Genomic DNA, 17,582 nt, shown 5'->3' with positions numbered 1-17,582 from the left:
CGCGACAGAAACGTGCTTTGCTGTGCCGCAAACTCTATTTTTTAATTCGAGAGGAATAGTACAAAAGGCGTTTGTTCTCCTCGATTTTTTATATCATTACAGACTATCACTACAATGACTGTTAATAAGAAAAGAAAGGAATCCCCCGCGATGACGCAAATCGACGACCAGGAGATCGTCCTACATAACATCGCCACTGGGGAAACAGTACATCAAGTAAGTTGCGACGAGTACGCTTTAATGCATCTTTTGCTGACATCCCCAAGCGTGCCGTTATAATCAGTGGTACTTGCCGTACCTCGGACGACTCAGTTGATGACTACCTCATAGTTAAGTCCACAGACTATGTTGGAAAAGAATCATTCCCGGTCCAAAATTGGCCGGTTTTTGAGGGGCATTTCAAAGCGCTCGTTATCCTATCACCTGGGACCAACCTTCTCTTGTTGGAGCACCATTATGGCAGCGCGGATTGTCGGTCAATCCAGGTGGAACTCAACTATGTTCCACTCCTCCAAGTTCCACCTCTTCACTTGGCTATCATGATAGCAAAGGATTCCCCACTACTAATCGACTGCCCTCCAAACAAGAGAGGCGCCATCTCATCGGCACACTCAGACTTGGATGCAGTAGTTAAGAAGTTTCGAATGACTGCGTACATGTGGCAAGCTCTGACAGCAGAGGACCTGCGAAGCAAGCACCTTGGTCGCCGATCGTTCCGCATCGAAGAAGAATGGGCTGACGAGACATTGAGTCGAGAGTTTCTGAGCGACCCTACTAAAACTCGAATGTCCTCTACTGCAAAGATACACCTAATACGGTCTGAAAAGACAGTCTCTGAGATCCGTGATGCTCAAGTCGCCCAACAAAATAAACAGGGCCGGAGGAGAGATGACTTACACAAATATTTCGAAGAAGCGCTGAAGAAGCATGGCGGACCTTTTGTGGCCACCGCCCACCCTATCGTGGCGGGTCTGATTCTCGACTCGACATTTTCGGCGGAACAGAATCTAATTCTCGGACATGCTGCACTTGGTTGCTCGAACACTCGAGGTCTTTCGCTTGGCGTCTTTGGAAGTCATCTTACGTACTCTTGGCCCCGGTTTCTAGAAGAAGTCGCAAGCAGTCTACTTGACTGCTCAATCCCCGGTGACACCGTTGGGAATGACAACAATGAATGCGGAACCATGTGGGAAGCCTGTTCAATTGGTCAAGGTGCATTTTTGCATGAAGTCGGACATGCATTTGGTGCCCCCCATACAACTGGAATAATGGAAAGAGGATATGCGCAAGACTGGCCTAAGGCCTTCCTTGGAGGCACCGCATACTGCTCGGCTAGGAAGATCCAAGGAATTACGGTTGTCGACGGAAAGACTACTAATAACTGTACCTGGGATCTCAGCGATGCATTATCATTCAGCGTGCAACCACATTTCTGGCTTCCAATGGATCCTTCACTTGACGTGAAGGATTTGAAAATTGAACCTAGTGCTCTAGTTGTTGCTGAGGATGGCCAAGAAGACCTCCTAAAATTGGTCATTAGCTCTCCTGCTCAGGTCTGTCAAGTGAAGTTTAACGGTACACCTGAACCTGGATTATCTATCATAAATACAGTCAGGGAAATGCAATTCACTATGGCCGAGCTTGAAGCCCGTTTCGACCGAACGAATGCACTTACTCTTGAGGTTCTTGGAAAGAACGGGAAATCAAGGAAGATTGGCAATGTATGGAAACTATTCGCAAATCTGTCGTTTATCCGCATTCCAGGATCTTCGGTCGTACTTCAGAAGAAGTCTGTCATGTCCCCAACTCTAGAAGCCGAGGATGATGCTGAAGATGGAAAATGGGATTGGGCTGTCCTGTTGAATGAGAAGGGCAAGGATGGAAAATGTTAGTATTCACTCCTTCATCGTGTGGATTAAGCTAACATTACCCAGTGTCAAGAGCAGTGGAAATTGACTCGAGAGTAGGTTGTCTTCTCGATGGTGCGGTTGTCTATTTTGAAGACGGCCACAGGACTCATTGCGGCCCTCGCTGGAATAGTGCGGGTCGAGGTCACGATTTTGGTATGTGAAATGCCGATGTCATATGGAATGTCGTGGCTTTGGAATGACTAACGTGTTTAGGTGGTCACGCATCAGAGAGGTTTCTTTTGCCGGAAGGTATTGAAGTCACTAAAGTTGAAGTTGGTCGAGGACACGAGTTAAACGGCCTGCGCTTTCATCTCTCGAATGGCTTTGAAGGGGGGTATTTGTACGACGATAGTCCTGTTGTGACACTAGGTTAGTTAAGCTATTCGCCTTAACGCAGTTAACTCTCTAACACTGGTACAGAGCCGGCTGCATCCGAGAAGATTATTGGATTCTACGGTCGAAGTAGCTGGGGCCACTGCTTTGATGGAATAGAACAGTTTGGCATCATCACTGCTCCGAGAGACGTGGATCTCCCTATGATTATCTATGATTTGCCAGAGTTGCAGAACACCGATGGTGGAAATGGCCCAGTGAGTAACTGGCTTTCAAAATAAGTTGAACAAATTTTAATGACTTATAGAGGCAAGAGGGATGTGACAATGACGACGAGAGTCATTGGGAAGAAGAGTCTGACAATTAAAGACAAGGCACGGAAAGCCGAGTTAGAGCGATTAACGGCGGGCAGGCTTGAACTTCATTTAAACCAATTGATTTCAAGGGCCCGCATATTTTTTTCGTCTCCCTTTTTATTTGTTTTGTCGTTGTTGTTCTATATTTTCTTCCATCTACCAATTTACATACTATATCTGCTTCGAAACTAAGATATTTTGATGGCATATTTCATGCGGCCATTATGAATGATTTATGAAAATAGTCTCTAGAACACATTTTTCATTCCCTCTGGCATCAATGCCCATATTTTTGGTTCCCAATCTAGATGATGTGTAACAACTGCCAAAGCGAACAACAGTTGAACTATGCTTCGCTGGAATGAGCCGACGATATAAACAGGGGAAACTACAGAGGCAACTTTCGTTTTGTTAATTTCCATAGAGATTTGCAGTCTTCGCAAGCAAGCTTCATAATCTGGTCAATTTCATTCTCATATATAGCTACCTGGTTTCTATTTACAATCAATTGTGATACTCGAGTAAATGTCGTCAAATATGCGTCGTGGAATTGGCAATGGTAATTTAGTGGTTGCGACGGTTTTAATTTTGCTGCATCGTTCATCACAGACTACTCAATTCTCACGTTCAACCACATGGTTTTAGAGCCGTTTGTGCACTTTGTTATCAATCATCTTGAATGTCTTACCCATCGCTCCTACGTGTACATTTTCCATCACTTACGCGCTGTGGCGGCTTTACCAAACTGATCTTCGTTCTTCACCCCTTTACGCACAGCGCCGAGTACCATGCCCCACGTTACGTAATGTATCCATATATCCATTCTTGCATCTTTATAGCGGCGGAGTATCCGTGCAGAGAGTGTGCCATGTTCTATCCGACCAGTCAATACTCCGTGGAATCGAAAATGAGAATGTGGTCACTTACGCGGCAGGATACCGAGTACCTTTGATCTCTGTTCGCTCTACTAGAGTCCGAATCATTTCCACCTCTTGGTCGCTCAGCCGAAGCATGGCAGCTGCCGCATTCTCATCCATTTTGGCAGTCGACTTCGTACCTGGGATTGGGATGATCTCTGGTCCTTGCGCCAGCAGCCATGCAAGAGCGACCTGTGCCGGCGTGCTTCCATGGGTATTTGCCACATCCGTCAATCCCTGCACCAATTCCAAAATGCTGGGGAAATTCTCCTCTGAGTACTTGGGCAACATGCGGCGCAAGTCGCCTTCAGGGATGTCTGCATGGCATTGGAACTGGCCGGTTAGAATACCGCGACCAATAGGTCCGAAGGCCACGATAGTTATACCAAGTTCTCGGCAAGTTTTCAATATCTCTGATGTTGATGATTCAATGTCCATTGTGAATAAGCTGTATTCCATCTGCAGGGCAGAAATGGGGTGGACGGCATGAGCTCGACGCAGCGTCGCTACTGAGACCTCGGACAGACCCAGGCACCGAATCTTTCCTTGGCTGTAAATAAAATGTTAGTAATTGTTTGCTTGCATACTATTTGACGGTTGGTTAGAGATAATGTACTTCTTCAGCTCCACCATGGCTTCGATGGTCTTTTCAATGGGCGTAATCCCATCCACTCGATGGCAATAGTAAAGATCTATTGTGTCCACCCCAAGCCTCTCAAGACTCTTTTTGCATGCCTCCTTCACGTACTCGGGGTCAGACCGAAAGGTGTGCCCTCCAGTTGGTTTACGCTGCAGCGAAAATTTGGTGGTTATGAATACGTCGTCGCGCTTCTTGCTAGATCGCTTAACCCATTCACCAACGACTTCTTCACTGTCGCCATAAACGTCGGCCAAATCCCAAAAACGTAGCCCTATGGAGTGTGCATGGTCTAAGAGGGCTAATTTCTCGTCCAGGGTACCGGCGGGTCCGTAGAATCCGCCAATGCTCCCGAAACCGAGGCCAATGGCAGGGACCTGGGGACCGTCTCGGCCTAGGGGTCGTAGAGGAAGAGACATGTTAGGATATAAGAGATTTTGGGAGAATATGGCTGAGGCGAAGAAAGCTTGTGCAGTTGCGTTCATCAGAGTAACACTTAAGTCTTGGTTGGGTGCTTAAATAATTTAAGTGATATATGGGCGCGTCGTCTTTGTTTCGGTTCTAAACATGTCACAGGCTAACCATTTCGGTTCGCCGATGTTCGTCTCGCCGAAACAAAGACGAATTAACCAACAGGCTTCAGTACATACAACCTGCGATAAATATAGCATGCATGAATATCGGTTGATATATCAATTTTTTTACTGGACGAACATTATTTAGATTAGGCCATTATCGCCTGTGTTCGTCAGATGAGGGTCGAGAAAATAAAAGTCCAGTACACGCCAATTAAGTCATACTTTTCACGACAATATTTTACTACGGCCATAGTTGTCAGGCCAACAACATACTTATAATAAAGTCTCGAAATTCACAAGCACTCCCACTTGTAACTTCAAAAAAGATTGCAAGTAAAAATGTGGGCAACAGCCAGTACTTCGTTAATATTAAAGTGGAGTTAACAAATAGCTTGTCGGATTCCCCGGATTCGGGCCACTAGATGTCCCGGTGTTGAGTAAACAAATGGCTATACGCGCGCATGGGTGTGGATTCACATTTTTAGTGTTGCGATATAGCCTCGACTTGGAACTGCACACCGGTGATGGAATCCACGGGACAATTAGTCAATGGGCCATTAGATGTCCCGGTGATGGAGTCCACGGGCCAATTAGTCAAATCTGCCTATGATGTTCTGATGCATGATAAATCCCTCTTAAGTTAGGTATAAAGGTTCAATAGTTGACGGAAATCTACTGAAATATCATCCTCATCAATAATCGGTTATACAATGGCAATCCCTCAGTCAATCCCTCAATCATACAAAGCCTTCCGGCGCAGCACGGGTAACTCGCCAACAACTCTTGAGTCGGTCATTGAAGAGGCCCCATCTCTCAAGCCCAATGACGTGCTGATCCGCGTCCATGCCGTGTCACTGAATTATAGAGACGTAGTAATGATGCACGGCATATACCCAACCCCAATCATCGACAGCCTCTGACTGTTCTGCTGAAGTCATCGCTCTGGGGTCTGAGGTCCACGGTTTTGCCATCGGGACCGAGTAGCACCAATATTCAATTTAAAGGGCCTCAATGGCACAGAGGAGGAGTCGTTGCTTTTACGCGGGAATGTGGATGGCGTATTAAGGGAATATGCAGTGTTTGATCAGAATGTGTTGTTTCACCTTCCCAAGCATCTTTCGTGGGAGGAGGTATGTTATCTATCTGCCATTATATAAATGGAGGATATTAATGGGCGCTGATTTACTGGTAGGCCGCTTGCATCACCTGCGCTGGGACAACAGCATGGAATGCAATTGGCATGCCTCAGGCAAAGCGTACTGCTTTGCTCCAAGGTATACGAAAGCCCACTATTCTGCCCCTACAAAGATTTTTAATGCTTATTTTCACTCTCAGGTACTGGAGGAGTAAGCATGTTTGGCCTAATGATCTGCCTTAACGCTGGCATCCGCCCCATAATTACCTCCTCGTGGGACCGGAAGCTTGATCTTGCCAAGGCCGTGGGAGGGCCCGACTCCATTGAGACTATCAACCACCGCACCCACCCAAAATGGGAGGAGGAGGTACATAGACCCACTAATGGACGAGGGGCAGATGTTGTCATCAACAATGTAGGCCCTACTGCAATTGCACAAAGTCTTGCTTCGCTCGCGCAGAGAGGGACTGTTTCCCTTGTCGGATTCTTGGGAGGATATCATATGGATCGCTTCCCTGATACAGTGATGCCTCTATTAGTGAAGAATTCCACCATGCGGTATATATCGTTGTCCAACACAAGACATATGGGTATAGTGATACTAATGGTATGTTGTCTCAGGGGAATACTCGTTGGCACAAAGATTGATCACCAAAATTTGTGCGGATTTTTGACTGAGAAGAAAGTCAACTTAAAGCCAATTCTAGACGATGTGGTCTTTTCATTTGAGGACTCGCAAGCTGCTTTCAATTACCTTTATTCTGGCAAGCATATTGGTAAGGTTGTGATCAAGCTGTAGAGGCTTTTAGGCTCTCGCTGCAGGCGTGGAGATAGTCTGAGACGAAGTTAGGAGGATCAACACTAAGATTCTACATTGGTTGACCATAGTTGCACGGATGAGGAGATTTTGGCTTATTTTACTGATCGGTTATACTTTTTTGTCTCATTTTGAATAGCTCTCTATAAACTTTGCGTTAATTATCATTACAAGCACTACAACTACCCATAGAATAAAGATGATGTGACCTTTCCACGTGACACACTGGCCACCAAAGCACTCTAGTGCACGTCTCATAGTATTTGAGGAGTAATACTTGCGAATTAGGTCCTTAGTCGAGTTATCGCCAGTAAGTCGTCGGTGAGGATCCAAAGCTTGATTCTCAGGTAAATGGGTTAAAAGACTAACTAAAGTCAAAGGGACTTAAGTCTGTAGAAAATCTTGATGCCCTCGTCATTTCTTCCCTTTTTATCACTTTTATATCCTATATTTAAGCTACAAAGTATTAAAATACATGGCAGCGAATTAATGACACATTCGTTTTCTCTATCACGGTACCAGTATTCCTACGAGACCTCTTTGACGATTTCTAGATCAACTAGATATGGGCCACGTCGCTGTACAACTCTAAAGAGCACAAACGCACTATGGTGCTGGATAATTCCTTTGGAGCTCGGTGATTGTAGACAATCAACTTAATAACTGTAATATTGTTGCTACATTTACTAAGTACTATAAACATCCGATGTGTACTTCAACTCCACCTATCCCTATCCTTTCTTCCCATGGCCCAACTTATTGTCTGGTAACATTCGCAATTATATCATCATTCCCATGTACATAAGCCAAACCACCCCACTGGTTAACATTGTCGTAGTTGCAGTTGTTATACACCCACTGTGCTGCGACAGCCACGTCGATGCAGTACGAGGATACGGTTGGTAAATTGTTCCAGTTCAACCCATATAACGCCACATTCCCAACGTTACACCACTGCCCACTAGCAGCGCTATTGCTGAGGGTGCACGGCGTCGTTCCGAGAGCGTATAAAAAGTTGACGCAGCTGAGCATATTGGCGCGATCGATGAGCGCGCCGCCGTAGTAGATGCAAGCTGGTGGCGTGGGGTTATCACGCTTCGACATGGGATTAACGTCGCCGATATGGTAATCTGGGGGGACTTGAAGGGTTAATGATCTGTGGTGAGAGACGAGTTGAAAGTGACATACTTTCTATAGGCCCCATGGCATGGAGTGCTTCGCTTGTAAGGTTGAGCGAGGCCAAGCTTGGGAGGCCAGGACCCGGGATAACCTCTGAGAAGTTTATGGCACTAACGACGCTGGCAGCGAGGAGAATAGCCAAGAAGTCGGAAAAAATTGCCATTGTAGGTGTTGTCGAATTAGAAGATGTTTAAGATTCGTAGTTTTTGAATGGAATTTTGTTTTCTAATTTTCTGTAGCACGAAAGAGGTATTTATAGGGGCCAGCGCTCCGCTGCACCTCTCTTCATTCTTATGGAATCTACGAGTCTCTATGTAAGTGCTTGGTGTTTATTATCTCGCTAGATCATAAATTTCTGCTACAAAATCCCCTAGTTTGGCACTGCTGACAACTGTCAGACTTGATTCTGTGGTCGTTATTGGAGTAGATAATACGAGGGATTGTGCGGGGTTTTGTGCAGGAGGGATTGCAAATCCCCCTTATCTGTGATTGGTAAGCCTTGAAGTTTAGTTTGCAACACATATTAATCCTTCTTGTATCCTAATATGTAGCTGTCGCAAGAGTATGGATAGAAAAATATTCAGCCCTTCAATCTATTTGGTGAGGGGTACAAAGTATAGCCGCTTAGAATGTCTTGAAGCGAGCTGACATCCAATTCGGCGAGATCGATTTACAGATCCTGAAATAGACTCGGTATGAGAGTTTATAGACACAACGAAAAGCTCGCGCGCTAAAGTTGAGATATCGTGGTGTAGTGGTGTACCTACCACACAACTCTCCTTAAATCTTAGGCCTTGCCAAGTATTCATGGGATCGGGATCTGTAATTGCCAAGTACTCATAGTATCGGGATCCGTAAATCGATCTCGTCGTATTGGATCTCAGCTCAGTTCAAGACATTTTAAACTAGTTCCTGCAGGATCGACCATCACGGAGTGGTGGTCAGATCAAGCGGGGAAAGAGCATCGTACGAAGCGTTTGGGGCCACCGTCTCCACGAGAATTTGCCTGATGGAGAGTTAGTAGACCCACGTAATACCGAGAATCAATATGATCATGGTCTCCATCGAGGACTCTTCCACTTAGATAATCCATTTTTGTACAAGAATAACAAAGCGGCATGGTGAGCGAGCAAACAAGAAGTTGTGACAATTAAACGATACAAGTTCAGGATGGGCGAAAATGGCCGAGCGTCGTCAAATTAGTGACAAGGTAGTTGTCCAAGGGTCATTTGAACTGGCCAAACGGCAAGCTTGGCGAATGGGGAAGTAAATTAATATTCATCTATTCTATATTTGCTTACCCCTCTTTGCCAAGGCCAAAAAGAGCTCGACAAATACGTTCTACCCCCAACTTGCTCAAAATATCAAAAGCATTCGAGTACTCATTCAAAACTACTTTGAACAAGTACGACTCGTGTAAAGGCGCTCTAATAGGAGATTCCCCTTGGGCCCTTTGGCCCTGCCGGACCCTTGCTGCAGGTGTATGTAGAATCAATCTCGCCCCATTTGACGTTGCTGAAAGTCACAGCTGGGTCAGGTTGGATCTTGATGATGTTCTTGGGGTCTCCCTCAGTTGCGTCGCAAGGTCCGGAACCGGATGACTCGCCATCCAACCATTGCATGAATCCGCCCTCGTCCCACCAGATGCTGAAGATGAGGACCATTCCTCGCGACAACGCACCGCCCATGGCGCCCATACCTCCAAGCTCCATGTATCGCTCGGAGCCAGGCTTGTTGGTGCAGTAGTTGTCATTCATGAAGTTTTGGGCGGGAGGTCCGGCAATGTTGACAACAGCGTTCTGGATAACCTTTCCATCCTGAACGTACAGGCGACGGATCTCTGTCATCTTGCCCTTGACGGCGGGAAACTGTGTCACAACAGTGTATGGGCGTCTGGTATCGACCTTCAATCCCGGTCCATAGTAGTTCTTGTTGCCAAGAGCATATGGGTTGAAACCGCATCCCCACTCGTCGCATTCACCGTTAAATTCACATTCTGCTCCAGTGCATCGATACAACCCGCTGTGCTTGCAAACATGCGGTGCAATCGAGGTTGCTCTGGAGTTAGCCTCCCAGATGTCCATCTCGTTACAGCAAGCACCCTTGCCTTCGATGTTGCCCTGGCCTCAAATTAGTGGATTTCTAATTACCAGATAGAGGAATTGGGCTACTCACAACGCCTTCAACGAAGGGGAAAGTAAAGCACTGAGCATCACAATATCCGGATCCATAGGCAGCTCCGCCGGGGTTGAGCTTGCTCTTGCCTCCCTTCTTATCCATCTCCGATAAGTACAGCGCTCCATTCATACCGCAAGGAAGCTTGGACGTGTCAACATCGAAGCTGAATTCGCGGCCCGTCAACTGGAGCATCTCATACTCCTGTTGATTCTTCTCGAGGAGGTAGACTCTTGGGGATACCGAGCTGCCATCCTTGGCCAGTTGCTTCAAGTACAGATTTCCGCCCTTGGTAGTGACACCAACTTTGGAATAATCAGGGATACCTTCAACGATGCAGTTCTTAGCACATGTCTTCTCATCAGGGCAGACCGTCGCGTTGGGGGCGCTTCCCCAATTGCCACAGTTGAGGCTAGGCTGGTGCAATTGATAATTTGGGTGAGATGCCTGGTCGATAACAATGTAGCTTTCCTGCTTCTTGCAACCGTGTTTCTTGGTGCATTCCCATGTGTCTAGCTTGGGGTGCTTCTCTGGAATTTTTCCGGGAGTCTGAGCAGCTACCAGGCCAATGCAGAGCAGGGCAGCGTAGGGGAGGTTGCGAACCATTGTCGTTTAATCGATGCTGACGAGTCAGAGGATAGTGAAAAGACTAAAGGGCTGAAGTTGCGAGAATCCCCAAGAAGGGGGAACAATGAGGTTTATATATTAGGTACCGGGAAAACCAGTGCCAATCCATCCTATTATTGTAATGCATTACCAAGACTTCCGCAGGCGGTGGCTTCGGGCCTTAAACCGCCGTGATAATAAAATCGACGCCAATGGAAACAGTGCGGGGGAGATTTGCATGCGGGGTACCTGCAGTAGCCTCTTTTGTGCTAATGCTAGGGAACAGAGCAATCTATTGGTTTGTTCTGGCCGCTTCTCTTGGCCTTCTAGAAGAAGCATGGAAGGTGGGAATGTGGCGCCGCCATGCCGGTGTTGCGGGCCTCAAACCGTGGAGCGGAAGAGCATCCATCGGGTATATTGCTAGCGCCCCAAGACTTTAAATAAGGGTTCCCGCAGTAGTAATAGGACAGTCAGCTGAGGGGTAGACGGGGGATGCGCAAATGAGGTCCAACGAGCCGCCTTGGTACATAGAGCGTAGCTGAACAAAATAACAAAACCAACACGGAACACTATATATTGCACTATATATTACGGCGCTAAAACCCCACGAATAGCTTTCATTGGGTTATCTCAGCTCTTGGTCAGAGAGGGGTTCGTCGGTCACATAGTTTATCCGAATCAGGATTTTGGACGGGTCTCTTTCTTGCCGCGGCCCCCGGCCACCTCATCAAAACATTTGTGCCACAGCCATGAACGTGCCATATCTCTCCTTGTCAGTGGATGATGATTGATGTGCTGATGTAGTTCATAAGTGTGATTAGACCTGTGATCAGTCAGGTATTATTGTGACTTATGCAACAACTTCGCTGACATCAACGGTAAAGACAACGGCAAAGACACCTTCAATAGCCAAACAACTTACAAAGTAGCAATAATTCGGAGTATGCTACAGTAAATAGCTAAAGACATATCAAACAACCACACGATACTTCCCAAGCAGCTCCTTCACCCTCTCCACCGGGAACCCCCCCAAGTGTAAGCCGTTAAACCCAGTCCTTCCTGCCCTCCCTCCAACGAGCGAGTTCAAGATCGCCTCTTCCGTCGCTTCAGATGCAGCCCTAAACATCGTATCCACGCTCTCGCTCTTGAGGATCTCGATCTGATTAACCTCTACGTCCGCGATGCCGTTGACGCGCTCGCCTGAGATCTTCTCATTGGTCTTGTTCCCATTCGAGATGGCAAGCATAATGTCGCCAGAGAAGTTAGTCCCGATACCGTGGCCTCCAACCTGCGCGAGGCCAACGGCGCAGTGTCGCGCGAGGCGATTGAGCTGATGTGGGAGCATTGGCGCATCCGTGCTGGTTATTGTTAGCTACTAGTTGGTTGGCAGGGCCCCATAAAACACTCACATAAGAATAATCACGATGCTGCCCTCATCGACCTTGCCGCTGGCGGTCTTCACAGCCTTCTCTTCTGCCAGCTTCCTATCCTTCAACAGTAGCTTTCCAACTGGGACCCCAGCTATTTGCATATCGTGTGTGTGTCCGTAGTTTGTCTGGCACAAGATCCCAACCGTATACGTCTTCCCATCTTTACACTTCACGACTCTGGAGCTGGTCCCCGTCCCTCCTGGGAACATGTGACACGTCATCCCGGCACCACCACCATACTGTCCCTCTTCAACGTTCTCCTGCTCGAGCGCCCTCTTAAAAGCACTATGCACATGCTCCGGCTTGAGCGCTGAGTTATGCACATCGTTGAGCCACCAGTCTGCCGTCTCTGCCACAATCGGCGTCCCATAATCGTGGCTTATATCATTCAACGACATCCCCTTGTCGCGCGCCCGCTGTAGAATCCATTGCCATACCTCCTGGAAGACTGTCCCGAAGCTGAGGGAGTTGGTGAGGGCGATGGGCTGTCACGTGTAAATCAAACTGTGGTGAGAGAGTACCACCAGGGACAGGGACAGGGAAGGGACGAACGGTATTGATGAAGCCCCAGTCTTTGATTTGGAAAGAGCCGCTGACTTCTCCGTTGCCGTTGAGCGTGTGCGTGCCGGCGTAGCAGGGGGTGTTAATGTCGTCGGGGTGGCGGGGTAGGATGACAGTCACACCGTGGCGGACGTCATCGCCATCGTCTCCGACGGTGGTTTGGCCGACGTGGACACCTGGTTGAGTGTCAGTAAGATCCTAAGATGCTCTTATAGAGCCATGCTATGTCAGAGACGTACCTGGCACGTCAAGGATCGAGTTTTTCGGGCCCGAGGGCAATTGTCCTGGAGTGTATCCGGCGTCTCTAATTGTCAACCGAGCCATTCTGCTATTATATTTTTCGTTATTAATAATAATAAAAATGAATATTCGTCAAATTAATTCAACAAGCAAGCTTTCACTTATAAATATATCGTCGCCGCGCATACATATATATAAATTACAGCAAAATCCATCCTTCCCTCAAAGACCGAGATTTTGGCGGGGTTCCCTCAAACCTGTTCCCACCACCTTCCCACCTTCTCCTTTCAGCGGGATTATATTATGGAGCACAACTGGTTTACCCCGCATGACTCAGCCGGCGTTGAAGCTGGTATTTTATTCGACTGAGTTAAGACGAGATCGACCTACTTATCAGCGACACGTAACATGTGTCAGCTATGAGACTTTTGGTGTTTTTTTTTAAAAAAATATATTGATATCGCAATTGATACGTAGGTAGGTTAATCTCAGTCGCTGTGTTTGCTACTGGTGAAATACGTATCCACCTACACCACTCCGTCGGTTGGTTAATAAGAGCACAGCTCTCTCCGTGGACGAGGACCAAGTTTGCCGGCATTGGGCTATAGTCGACGAACTAATACATATAATACATCACGTCAGAATTGACTACAGGATATTCATTAGCTATGTCCAGTTCACTACCGCCACAGAAGCTTCGTCTCTTCCCTTCCCCGAGACTGACAACGCCCGTATCAACACCGCTGTCGATTCTCGATGCCACAGTCGCTCGGTTTTCATCAACTGGTGCAGTTTGGCTTTTTTCCGGCCCAAGTCCGTCACACGCCAACCTTCAATCGTCATTCGTAGCCACACTGAACGACTTTCCACAATGGGCAGGCCAGCTGCAATGGTCCCGAGTCCGCGATGGCGGCTTTCACACGGAGCGTTTTGGGAGGCCAATGGTAGTCTACGGGTGCGATTCTGATCCCGGGGTTGAGTGGGTGGTCTCAAAGACGGAGAGGACCCTTGACTCCATCGTCCCTAGTGTGCATGAGCGTGTTGCGGGGAATGCGACCTGGATGGCCACAGATTTTCCCCAGAATATCTTCTTGTCTGACTCGAACTTGGCGCTTCATAACCTGGTTGAGTATGCCAGCCTGCCGGGGATGTCCGTGCAAGTCACAGAATTTTCCTGTGGCGGTTATGCTATTGCCGTCAAGATGGCCCACTCACTTGCCGATGCACAGTCCCTGATGGTGTTCATACACCAGTGGGCGGCAGCATGCCACGGAGTCGCAAAATCTCCTATGGATCCACCCATATTCAACCCTGGGCAGCTCGATTCTCATGCGGCTGGTGACATTGACGGAGATGTGGCAGACACATCCTCAGTTGAAAGTGCACGTCTCCTGCCACTCCATCGGTTTGACTGGTGGAATGACGCCAAAGACCCCGCGTTTCCCTCGTTCCTCGCTCCCACGAGCGAGAATTCAAAGCCGCCTCCCCCACTGGGGGATTCGAAGTCGCTTCTTTCTTTCTCTCCATCAACTCCTGCTCCATGGAGCACCTGGGATTTTTCGCGCCCTGTGTCGCAAGCGCTCCTACACTTCACCGAAGAACAACTGAGTATCCTACGCGCAAGCACCCGCGAGTTACCAGATTGCCGCCCTGACATTTCACGCCTCGACGCTCTCCTCGCCCACATATGGTCTGCCATCAACCGTGCACGCGGCTACAGTGACTCCGCTGACGACGTCTTCCTCAACGTGACCTTAAGCGCGCGAGCGCGTGTGCAGCCTCCTCTCTCGGATTCATTCATTGGGTCCCCCATCTTCCTCACGCACATTCGATCAAGTGGCAGTGAAGCCAGTGCCGCGAGTTTAGGGTCCACGGCGAGTGCGATTCGTGAGACGCTCGCAATTTTTACGCCGGAGAAAATCGGCGCGATGCTGCACGACGCTGCATTTGAGAGGTCGCCACAGCGGCTGTGGCAGGCATTCCTAGGTGATCGTCATACGCTTGTGACATCGTGGCTGAGGCTAAACGTCTATGAGGTTGACTTTGGTGGTGGTATTCCGAGGTATGTGCATGCTGTGATGCCAAAAATGGATGGGTGTGTACAGGTTATGGACTCGAGTCGGGAAATTGGGGGAGTAGATGTTAGCCTCTATTTAGACAGCATAGCGATGGCCAAGCTAATTCAAGAGCGGTAAATTCCTCAAGATTCTATACCTACGCGTACTGAGAGACTGGGTGGTGAACGGAGCTTTTGTTGTGTTGCCTGATTGGCCACTTCAACTACAACGAGTGAGAACTCTTACATTGGCGCAATCGACCAGCTTCAAATCATCTTTTCTAGTAGCACTTGCAGATTTGTTGATACTAATGTCGCCAATACAGTTATATCTACCAACCCACGTTGTGGGTCGATTAAAAATCCCCAATAATTAATTGTTGCTGTATTGGTTACTTTGGTGCCACTGTTGCTAACATGCCACCAGACTCAAAAGCCTCAAACGTATCAACGACTCAAAAAATTACGAGGCTTGTAATAACGGCGACTATTAATAATATGATTATCTGCTGTTTCTTGACGCAGTAATTCTTCAACAACACGAGTTTCTTTCTACCAACCATCATCATCAGTTGTGAAACTACACACAAAATGGGTTCCAACACAGTCCCTCTCTCATCCGCAACACACCAACCCATCTCCCCCGCAATCCTCTACTGGGGCACCCCCGTTGTCATAATCAGCACCACCAACCCCGACGGAACTACCAACATCGCACCCATGTCTTCGGCCTGGTGGCTCGGAAACCGCTGCATGCTTGGTCTCGCCGCCAATAGCCAAACCACTGTCAACTTGCGTCGAACTAAGCAGTGCGTGCTCAACCTCGCTTCAGACGATATGGGAAGCTTCGTGAACGCCCTCGCGAGAACTACAGGCTGCGAGGGCCTCGAGACCGCGCCGGGGGATGCGAGGTATGCGTTTAAGCGTGCGAATGGATATCAATATGTCCATGATAAGTTTGGGCATTCGGGATTGACGCCGACCGCCTCGGAAATTGTAAAGCCAGCGAGGATTGTGGAGTGTCCGGTGCAGATGGAAGCGGAGCTAGTGAAGGTGCATGAGATGATGGGCGATACGGAGAAGAAGGGGAACCTGTTGGCATTGGAGGTTAAGGTTGTGAGGACGTATGTTCATGAAAAGATTCGGATGGAGGGATTTGAGAACAGAGTTGATCCAGATAAGTGGCGGCCAATGATTATGAGTTTCCAGCAGTTGTATGGGTTGGCGCCGAGTAAGATTGCAGAGTCGGTGCTGGGAAGGATTCCAGAGGAGGCATATAGGCCATTCACAAAAAAGGTGGAAAGCAGCTCCTGAGATGATAAATAGAAGGTTGATTTTATTGTACTAGAAAGAAGTTGTTAATGGAAACATAACAATTAATTTGTTTCTACTAGACTTATGCATAACGTCCATATAATGTTCCCAGTCATTTTGTCCAATGTAATCGAATGCTCCCACGAGCATCTTTCTGCAAATTCGAAAAGCCTCTTGGAACAGCGCACATGGAGCCAAAGAGAATCCCAATGGAATCACAGTGGATTTTTCAAACGAGAGGCCATCAGGAATCTCACAAGCCACGTTCTTCTGCAAGTGTGGGCTTGGAAAGCACAGCCTTGGAGCTCCTTCAAAAACATCCCCACCTCATGCCCGAGAACTTGATCACCTTTCTTGAAGCGCATTACGTTCGATCTATCTGCGACGGCAACGCTAGCGACGTACGAGCTGTGAATGGCTGGGTAAGTTGGAGACCACGAGTGTTTGGGCGCTGTTTACATTTTTTTTGCCATCAACCCCGTTAATGGCAAATAGCGCGGTTACGGATGAGGATCTATTTTTTCCTGGCATCCACAGGGGCGTGGCTCTGATTTCAGAGGGACGCGACGTTTCGACGTTAAGCCAAGCACGGGATGTAACATTCCCTCCCATCCATCAGTTTCTCATACCACAAATTGTTTGAAGCCACAGAAGCATTCCAAATTTCCCATGTTGATACAGTCTACCCTCGAGCATTCACGCAACCAATACCCCTTTGTAGCTCAGTTGGATTAGAGCATCGGACTGTAATGTAACGCAAATCATCCGGGGGCCCCCGGTTCGATTCCGGGCGAAGGGACTATAACCCTTCAGACGAGTTAACTCGTCTATGGTATTCTTTTTTTTTTGTCGAATCTCCCCGTAACAAACGCACCTCTCCAACCGAATACCGGTACTCAAAAATCAACTATAATGATTCTTCTTAGCATGTCTGATGGTCATTGAAGAACTGAAGAGAACACATTGAAGCCAATATATTCTTGCTATATATAATTGTTTTACTTACACTCCTCGGCATCCTGCCTTTCCGCTTTTTTGTTAGCCCTACTACTACTCTATCGTCGAGTCCCACACTCATGCTAAAAGTTTGCCGTTGCGGTTCCATACTATGTTCCGCCCAGAAATCCAAAAATATATCAAAAAGAACATCAAAAAGAAATACCGAAGTACTGGAATAGTGACCTACGCAGGGATCGAACCTGCAATCTCTTGATTCGTAGTCAAGCGCCTTGCCATTGGGCCAGCAGGCCTATTGTTTTGATTTACGGATCCCTAATCCGTTATTTCCCATGCCGTCGTGAAAAAAAAAGTGGATATGAAGAAAAAAAACTGCAAAAA

At 47.7% G+C, this 17,582-nt stretch overlaps 8 protein-coding genes and 2 non-coding genes across 10 annotated transcripts; 5 read left to right on the top strand and 5 right to left on the bottom strand.

Annotated features, from left to right (window-relative positions):
- The first annotated feature begins 105 nt into the window (after positions 1-105).
- On the top strand, positions 106-2,654 carry VE01_04895 (uncharacterized protein). Its single transcript, XM_018274361.2, has 6 exons — positions 106-216; positions 267-1,887; positions 1,935-2,063; positions 2,124-2,279; positions 2,331-2,500; positions 2,551-2,654. The coding sequence occupies exons 1-6, from the start codon at positions 115-117 to the stop codon at positions 2,608-2,610; spliced, it is 2,238 nt and encodes a 745-aa protein (XP_018130760.2). The 5' UTR covers positions 106-114; the 3' UTR covers positions 2,611-2,654.
- Positions 2,655-3,070: 416 nt separating this feature from the next.
- On the bottom strand, positions 3,071-4,659 carry VE01_04894 (uncharacterized protein). The gene is made up of 3 exons (XM_018274360.2): positions 4,133-4,659; positions 3,527-4,066; positions 3,071-3,472 (listed from the first exon to the last, which is right to left on the bottom strand). The coding sequence occupies exons 1-3, from the start codon at positions 4,636-4,638 to the stop codon at positions 3,433-3,435; spliced, it is 1,086 nt and encodes a 361-aa protein (XP_018130759.2). The 5' UTR covers positions 4,639-4,659; the 3' UTR covers positions 3,071-3,432.
- Positions 4,660-5,441: 782 nt separating this feature from the next.
- VE01_04893 (uncharacterized protein) lies at positions 5,442-6,859 on the top strand (the record flags this gene model as incomplete). The annotated part of the gene is made up of 5 exons (XM_018274359.2): positions 5,442-5,600; positions 5,736-5,861; positions 5,924-6,005; positions 6,067-6,424; positions 6,488-6,859. 5 exons carry the CDS (start codon positions 5,442-5,444, stop codon positions 6,663-6,665), a joined length of 903 nt encoding a protein of 300 aa, XP_018130754.1. The 3' UTR covers positions 6,666-6,859.
- Positions 6,860-7,439: 580 nt separating this feature from the next.
- On the bottom strand, positions 7,440-8,025 carry VE01_04892 (uncharacterized protein; the record flags this gene model as incomplete). The annotated part of the gene is made up of 2 exons (XM_018274358.1): positions 7,440-7,822; positions 7,872-8,025. 2 exons carry the CDS (start codon positions 8,023-8,025, stop codon positions 7,440-7,442), a joined length of 537 nt encoding a protein of 178 aa, XP_018130753.1.
- Positions 8,026-9,141: 1,116 nt separating this feature from the next.
- On the bottom strand, positions 9,142-11,170 carry VE01_04891 (uncharacterized protein). The gene is made up of 2 exons (XM_018274357.2): positions 10,038-11,170; positions 9,142-9,982 (listed from the first exon to the last, which is right to left on the bottom strand). The coding sequence occupies exons 1-2, from the start codon at positions 10,641-10,643 to the stop codon at positions 9,290-9,292; spliced, it is 1,299 nt and encodes a 432-aa protein (XP_018130756.1). The 5' UTR covers positions 10,644-11,170; the 3' UTR covers positions 9,142-9,289.
- A 406-nt stretch (positions 11,171-11,576) lies between these two features.
- VE01_04890 (uncharacterized protein) lies at positions 11,577-13,125 on the bottom strand. Its single transcript, XM_018274356.2, has 4 exons — positions 12,874-13,125; positions 12,626-12,810; positions 12,053-12,558; positions 11,577-12,001 (listed from the first exon to the last, which is right to left on the bottom strand). The coding sequence occupies exons 1-4, from the start codon at positions 12,956-12,958 to the stop codon at positions 11,614-11,616; spliced, it is 1,164 nt and encodes a 387-aa protein (XP_018130755.1). The 5' UTR covers positions 12,959-13,125; the 3' UTR covers positions 11,577-11,613.
- On the top strand, positions 13,056-15,090 carry VE01_04889 (uncharacterized protein). Its single transcript, XM_059463651.1, has one exon. The coding sequence runs from the start codon at positions 13,543-13,545 to the stop codon at positions 15,067-15,069; it is 1,527 nt and encodes a 508-aa protein (XP_059319737.1). The 5' UTR covers positions 13,056-13,542; the 3' UTR covers positions 15,070-15,090.
- Positions 15,091-15,466: 376 nt separating this feature from the next.
- On the top strand, positions 15,467-16,324 carry VE01_04888 (uncharacterized protein). The gene has a single exon (XM_018274354.2). The coding sequence runs from the start codon at positions 15,522-15,524 to the stop codon at positions 16,242-16,244; it is 723 nt and encodes a 240-aa protein (XP_018130845.1). The 5' UTR covers positions 15,467-15,521; the 3' UTR covers positions 16,245-16,324.
- A 631-nt stretch (positions 16,325-16,955) lies between these two features.
- On the top strand, positions 16,956-17,044 carry VE01_04887 (the record flags this gene model as incomplete). Its single annotated transcript has 1 exon — positions 16,956-17,044. It is a non-coding gene; the product is annotated as a tRNA-Tyr (tRNA).
- A 378-nt stretch (positions 17,045-17,422) lies between these two features.
- VE01_04886 lies at positions 17,423-17,495 on the bottom strand (the record flags this gene model as incomplete). Its single annotated transcript has 1 exon — positions 17,423-17,495. It is a non-coding gene; the product is annotated as a tRNA-Arg (tRNA).
- Between the last annotated feature and the right edge of the window lie 87 nt (positions 17,496-17,582).

The sequence above is a fragment of the Pseudogymnoascus verrucosus genome (assembly GCF_001662655.1).
Source record: "Pseudogymnoascus verrucosus strain UAMH 10579 unplaced genomic scaffold scaffold_19, whole genome shotgun sequence".
Lineage (NCBI taxonomy): Eukaryota > Fungi > Ascomycota > Leotiomycetes > Thelebolales > Thelebolaceae > Pseudogymnoascus > Pseudogymnoascus verrucosus.
Note: the sequence above shows the minus strand (reverse complement) of the source record. Positions and strands in the feature narration are given on the sequence as shown.

What these genes read in the sequence shown, in the direction of transcription:
- VE01_04894 (XM_018274360.2), bottom strand. Translation starts at nt 4,638, where the DNA reads ATGAACGCAACTGCACAAGCTTTCTTCGCCTCAGCCATATTCTCCCAA. An exon ending in GCCATGGTGGAGCTGAAGAA is followed by an intron (nt 4,067 to 4,132) that starts GTACATTATCTC and finishes TTTTATTTACAG; the next exon opens with CCAAGGAAAGATTCGGTGCC. An exon ending in GGTACTCGGTATCCTGCCGC is followed by an intron (nt 3,473 to 3,526) that starts GTAAGTGACCAC and finishes CTGGTCGGATAG; the next exon opens with AACATGGCACACTCTCTGCA.
- VE01_04891 (XM_018274357.2), bottom strand. Translation starts at nt 10,643, where the DNA reads ATGGTTCGCAACCTCCCCTACGCTGCCCTGCTCTGCATTGGCCTGGTA. An exon ending in TCCCCTTCGTTGAAGGCGTT is followed by an intron (nt 9,983 to 10,037) that starts GTGAGTAGCCCA and finishes ATTTGAGGCCAG; the next exon opens with GGCAACATCGAAGGCAAGGG.
- VE01_04895 (XM_018274361.2), top strand. Translation starts at nt 115, where the DNA reads ATGACTGTTAATAAGAAAAGAAAGGAATCCCCCGCGATGACGCAAATC. An exon ending in GAAGGGCAAGGATGGAAAAT is followed by an intron (nt 1,888 to 1,934) that starts GTTAGTATTCAC and finishes AACATTACCCAG; the next exon opens with TGTCAAGAGCAGTGGAAATT. An exon ending in TAGTCCTGTTGTGACACTAG is followed by an intron (nt 2,280 to 2,330) that starts GTTAGTTAAGCT and finishes ACACTGGTACAG; the next exon opens with AGCCGGCTGCATCCGAGAAG.
- VE01_04889 (XM_059463651.1), top strand. Translation starts at nt 13,543, where the DNA reads ATGTCCAGTTCACTACCGCCACAGAAGCTTCGTCTCTTCCCTTCCCCG.
- VE01_04890 (XM_018274356.2), bottom strand. Translation starts at nt 12,958, where the DNA reads ATGGCTCGGTTGACAATTAGAGACGCCGGATACACTCCAGGACAATTG. An exon ending in ACTGGGGCTTCATCAATACC is followed by an intron (nt 12,559 to 12,625) that starts GTTCGTCCCTTC and finishes TACACGTGACAG; the next exon opens with CCCATCGCCCTCACCAACTC. An exon ending in AGCATCGTGATTATTCTTAT is followed by an intron (nt 12,002 to 12,052) that starts GTGAGTGTTTTA and finishes AACAATAACCAG; the next exon opens with CACGGATGCGCCAATGCTCC.
- VE01_04888 (XM_018274354.2), top strand. Translation starts at nt 15,522, where the DNA reads ATGGGTTCCAACACAGTCCCTCTCTCATCCGCAACACACCAACCCATC.